Source organism: Parasteatoda tepidariorum, chromosome 4 (assembly GCF_982258835.1).
Source record: "Parasteatoda tepidariorum strain Cologne lab strain chromosome 4, Ptep-v5.0, whole genome shotgun sequence".
NCBI classification, from domain to species: Eukaryota; Metazoa; Arthropoda; class Arachnida; order Araneae; family Theridiidae; genus Parasteatoda; species Parasteatoda tepidariorum.
The window spans coordinates 108,118,572-108,124,571 of NC_141758.1; the positions used below are offsets into that span (position 1 = coordinate 108,118,572).

The window sequence follows — 6,000 nt, forward strand, 5'->3', positions numbered from 1 at the left end:
TCTCAAAATAAAATTTCTAAATCTGATACTAAATACGTACAATTACTACTTAATTAGAACAAACATAACTATTTTACACAATATATAGCCAAAAATATAGTTGTTACCTGAAAATTTAGAAAATATGTAAATAAAAAGAGATTGACTGGTGTACTCGCAAACAAAAACCCGCTATTTTGAATATTAGAGTATTTTCCTAGTACCTTTAGTCATATTTTTATTCCCTAATGCCTAAAGAACCCTGAAAACATAAAAACCCATGCAAAATTGCTATCTGTTTATCCATTAGGGAATAAAGTTTAATCTTTGGGACATATATATAACATCATTGCCGAATGGAAGGATTAAAACAGGTCTTAGGCCGGGAAGGAGGGTACAAAATTTATTTTTTGACCTAACTCTACCTTTTCAGTAAAATATAAATTTAGGTCTTTAGCTTGGCCAGAAAATTTTAAATTTTGAAAATCGTTAAAGCCAAAAGGAGGTGAAAAATAATGCTCTTGAAAAATTTAAACAATTTCCTAATATGAATTACAATTAAGGCAGTTATTAATATACAATTTCAAAGCTGAACCTTAAATGAATTTTTGAAAATTTCTAACTTTCCATTCGTCATTTAATTTAGCATCTAGAGTTTGTTTTTCGAAATGCTTGAGCCAGGATGTGAATTGAACACCAATGCCAGGCTCAAAGATTAGTATGTCTGGTTTATCCTATACATTTTGATCCATACTTAATTTTTTTAAATTATCATTTAATTCATTTTTAGAATTATCTATATTGCTTTTAGCATTTTCATCCATATTAAATTTTTCATTTTTGCTGCTCAGTAAGAGCATTCAAATAATGTAAATAAATTTCAATGATTTAATATTCATTTAGAAATAAATTAAATCTCACAGTTGCTTATTTATCGTTACCTTACGATAAATACTAAAACCAAATTTAAATTTTTCATAAATATTCAATTCATCATATATTATAACACATAATTTAATTAAAGCGAAACTAAATATACTTTAACATTTTTAGGCTAGTCAAATTAAATCAATTTTTACTTTGCAAGATTTTCCCTGACATATAACCAAGGAGCACAACTTTTCATACACACACTTTCATGACTGCTCTGTCTAATAATTAATAAATAAATTTTGTACCCTCCTTCCCAGCCTGAGACCTGTTTTAATCCTTCCACTCGGCAACGACGTTATATATGTATCCTATTCTGGTTAAGATATCTTTGGCTTTTCGATTACTTTGCCTTATTTTTAAGAGTTTAAAGGATTTATGTAAAATGCCTTTTATGCAATACTTGCCTGCTGTTAGGATGCTGTAACATTATTGCATTTTCTATTTAATTTCAAAAACATTAATTCGTATCTTCGCTTAATTATTGGATATTAAGTACGTATCAAGCCTTAAAAGTGATTTATATTTTCAGATGCAAACTGTGTGGCAGACAACGGCCCCCCAACCCACAGCTTTTGTGATCCAACAACCGGGAATGCCCCCCCAGCCTGTGCAGGTTATCTATGGAACACCTTCTCCACAGCATACTGTGATACAAGGTACACCCACAGCTGGTTCTGTGGCTGGTCACAATCCTTCAAATGATCCTTTTGGAGTCTTGTGAAAGTAAGTTTCAGTATTTAACTTTGAAAAGTATTTTTAGGGCTATTTTAATCAATTAAATCAATTTTTTTTCCTCCACTAGAAAAATCTTTAAAATCAATAAAAACTTTTTTAAAAAAAAATCTATTCCTCTTTAATTGTCATTTCCTCATTCATTTTTTTAAAAATTGAATGAAAAAAAAATTTGTATGAATGATGTTGTATAAAAAAAAATAATAAATTGTGAAATTATGTATATATTATTGTAAGTGTAGGTTTAAAAATTTTTTTCAGAAATGCATCATTCCTTGCTTAAAAACCTCTTTCTTACTGAAATGTCAATCTTCCTTTTCATTTGTTTTTTTAAAAAAATGTCACAAAGCATATTTATTATGAATACGTGTTTTATGTAAAGATTAGAGGCCGTGGAAATATGTATATATTATTGTAGGTTTAAAAATGAATAATTTTACTAACATTGTAAACCGACATTATCCATCATTTTCATAGATATGCTTCAACTTTCTGTTCACACTACGTGTTTATGATTGATTTATAAAAAACATATATGGTTATGGGGTGTATAGCAATTGATTTTTCATAGATTCATGTATTGAAGTCAAGCCAACTGTGTGTTTTTTAGTCATGAATTTCTACTTAATACAAAATTTAGTTTCACTTCCTTGAGTATTAGATGAGGTGTTAGAAGTTGTGGCTTTTGCTCTAAAATATTACTCTAATCTTATTTACATTTTACAGATAAGGTTCAAAATTACAAGGTTATAAAATATGGAGCCCAATATCTACTGTATTAATTGACTGGTTCAGTAGTGGTCAGGCATGTAATATTACTGTCAAACAGAATTTTAAAAAATTCGAAATTTCATCATTGATCAATCATTTAAGCAACAAAGGATTCATTGTTCGTCACTGTGTTGGCTAACCTTAGTCTAGGCAGATCCAATATCAATATCTATCCTTTACAAATACTTTTACTCCATTTATTTACAGCTGGATACTCACTATAAACAGCCATTATTTGATAATTTTCCTCATTATGTTCGGTTTTTGGCCCTAAAATTATACTTTGTGGCTTGTTTTGTTCAGGATGCATCCTTTTCAGTGGAATCTTACATTCACTTTAAATGCTTTCATGCAAACTGTTAAATCAGTCATATGAAATTAGCAATATCCTCTTCTGCATGGTGACTCTATTACTGCAGTATTTTTGGCAAATTGCTTCTCATATATACAAACTTTATTTAAAAATTGGCGATTGAGTAAAATGCTATTTCAACTTTAAAGGAAAAAATTCCTTTTTTTTTTTAATTTGAATGATAAAGAGTCAGCTGCATTAATTTTTATCTTCAGTTTTAGATAACTCTTTGTAAAAGAGTTTAATCTTTATGGTAAAATTATATGGGTGCACAACCTGTGGCCCCTGTGCCACATAAAGTCCTTCGACTGACGATGTGCGGCCCGCACTAACTTCTGAACGCAATAAAAATATTTCTTTTATTTTAGTTTTTGTTTAAACATTTTAAATTTTCTTTAATTAAAATATTTAATTTAATATAACATATAGCTGTATAAAATGCATATATTTTTTGCCCTTTCATTCTGTAAGCTTCTTTTGGTTAGAATTTATGTATTGAAGAAAAGGTATCAGGTTTTTTAGTTTTGAATAAATTCAAATAATTAAAAGTATTTCATTATCTGCAAATATGTTATTAAGTTTTCTGATAAAAATATTTAGTGCTTTAGAACACTAATGTTTACATAAAAATTATCATACTTGCCGCTAACATAACTATATATGCGTGTGGCTCTTCGTTAATCGACCTGGTGTGCAAATGGCCCTTAACTCAAAAAGGTTGTGCACCCCTAGGTAAAAATTACTTTTGGACTGAAAAATTGGTGTTAAATTATTTTTCTTTTATTTCAGAAATAATACTAGTCTTAAGTACAGATGAATGTTTACTACTGGTTCATAAAAAGTAAAAGCAAAATTGGAGCTAACTTCGAGGAAATAAAAAGTCAGCCTCCAGTTAAAATATAGTTCAGCAAGAGCATTGCTGCCTTTATATATATATATTTTGTTTTTGTTTTTTTTTCTCTTTGTTATGTAAAGTGTTGAAATGTGTACTTAAAACAGTTCATCTGAGTACATCAATGCATAATTTATTTTCAAACTAACAGCAAATTAGCTCATAAAAATAAAAGTTTTTGAAGGAAGACAATGAAGTGTGTCTGTGGGGATTAAGTTTTGGCGATGTTTCCTCACTCTGTGTATATATGTGTGTGTGTTTTTATATAAATATGAAAGATCATCATTAAATAATAAGAGGTGTTAAGACTTAGAGCCTTATATCTAGAGAATGCAATGCAATGTGTCAGACCACAAAGAAAGTTACATGGCATTAAAAAATTTTGCAAAAATATTCTAGGTTTCAAAAATATCAAAGGGCACATACAGTTTAAAAGTAAAAATGTTAGTTTTAGTGCAAAAACAGTGCTTTTAAAGTTTCTTTGCGTAAGTGAAAACTCTACTGAATTTTGAAAGGTTCTTTTATTTATTTTTTTGTATATTTTTAAAAATTCCCTAAAAGTAAAAGAGTTTCTAAAAAAAATCCCTATTTATTACCCCCTCTAACTTAATGTGAGTAATATGCACTTCTTAATAATGAACAGAAATTTTATAAAATTTGCTATTATTTTTATTGAAATGTGCTTATCATTAAGACACAAAAGAAAGTTTCTTGCATGAAAAATATTTTATTTAAGAAATAAAATAGTGTGTATATGGACCACTAGCCAAATCAAGGGATAAATCATTTAGTTGAATGCTAGTTTTTTTAGGACATTTGTTTCATTTTTATTTTGTTTAAAGAACTTTTATCTACCATAAAAAGATATGAAACAAATGGAATAATTATACATTAACAAAAAGTCTTAATTTTTTCAATAACAGTTTCAAGTATAAAATCTAGTTAGTTTGAAAATTTCTCAACAGAAAGTGTTTACTCCAATTTAATTACTAATATTTTGATGTCTTCAGAACCCTTGAGAAGAGCAGAAAAATAAAATTAGTGAAAAATGTACATCAAAATGATAATAAAAAAATATATGCACCTTTGGCCGAAGATGGGTTGAACATAAACAAAATAAAAAGAATGCTATTTCATTCATTCAGTCCATTTAATGTCAGTAATGAACAGACAATATGGCAATCAATTTAAGTTTGTAGATTTTTTATGTATAACATATTTTGTGTCATAGTTTTCTTTATAGATTTAAAAATTAAGTGTGGAATTTTCTGAAAACTGTACATTAGTTAGTGTAAGATTTCTACCATTTTGTGAAATCTTCATGGTTTGTTCCCCTTCCTCTATTTAAACCTATAAATTGATTTAAAAGTCACTGATGATTATTTCGTGATTTTAGAAATTATTACAGGGTGCAAAGCTTTTTTAAAAAGTGCCCTGAAGGTGCTTATTTTTGAATTACATTTTCTGAAAGCCCTTAAAGGTGCTTTTTTTATTTGGGGTTTGTAAAAAGTGCTTAGTTTTCTATCTTTTAAAAATAGATTTTTTTTCTATACTGTGTCGTTTGTCATTCTAAACTACAAAAAATGCATGATTTTCACAATTTTCTCTGCAATATTTATCAGAAACTAGTTATTTTATCATGATTATGTGGAACTTGTGAAAATGCTTTTGGAATTTTATTGATTTTATATTCATAAATTAAGAACTTTAAACGATAGATGAAAAAAAATTTTATTACTGCATAAATCCTAACTTTTTTTTTTTTTTTTTTTTAATTTTGTAAATTTATCGAACATATTTTTTGAGTGCTTAAAAGGTGCTTATTTTTTGTTGAAAAATCTGGCTGCGCACCCTGTATTATGTTTCCCCCTATGGTCTGAAATTAGTGTCTGCTTTATTATATTTTGTCTAACATCTCTAGAGTAACAGTCTTAATCACATCCCTTTATTTATTACCATGATGTCTATTTATATGTATATATAAATAAACATCTATAATCTCACAAATGCATTTTTAACCTGTATTCATTTAGTTATTGTGTGAAAACAAAATTATTTTTTATTGTTTGCTGTTTTGTTTTGAAGTGAGAATTTTTATATATATATATCTATTAAGCTTAGTTACAGTACTTAAATTTATTTTCAACACTGAATCCTTACATGTTATTACAAAAAAGATTCACAAATGTAAAACATTCTCCCCGTTCTCTGAATCTGGGTACATAATTATTGGCTCCTAAAAGAATCGAAAAAGATTGTGTTGAAATAGTAACCTAATTTTAGTGAATTTATAATATTATACATGAGCAATATAAATTCAATAAAATTAGGAACATTTTTA

At 27.6% G+C, this 6,000-nt stretch overlaps 1 protein-coding gene across 11 annotated transcripts in view; it reads left to right on the plus strand.

The window, feature by feature from the left end:
* Nucleotides 1–3,851, plus strand: part of LOC107446727 (phosphatidylinositol-binding clathrin assembly protein LAP) — a 50,106-nt gene extending 46,255 nt beyond the window's left edge. For all 11 annotated transcript variants that reach the window (XM_087161897.1, XM_087161890.1, XM_087161895.1 and 8 more), the window contains 2 exons: nucleotides 1,442–1,635; nucleotides 3,557–3,851. In XM_087161897.1, coding sequence (XP_087018023.1) covers nucleotides 1,442–1,633 — 192 coding nt within the window. In that variant the 3' untranslated portion in view covers nucleotides 1,634–1,635; nucleotides 3,557–3,851. The remainder of the gene's footprint in view (nucleotides 1–1,441; nucleotides 1,636–3,556) is intronic.
* The last annotated feature ends 2,149 nt before the right edge of the window (nucleotides 3,852–6,000 follow it).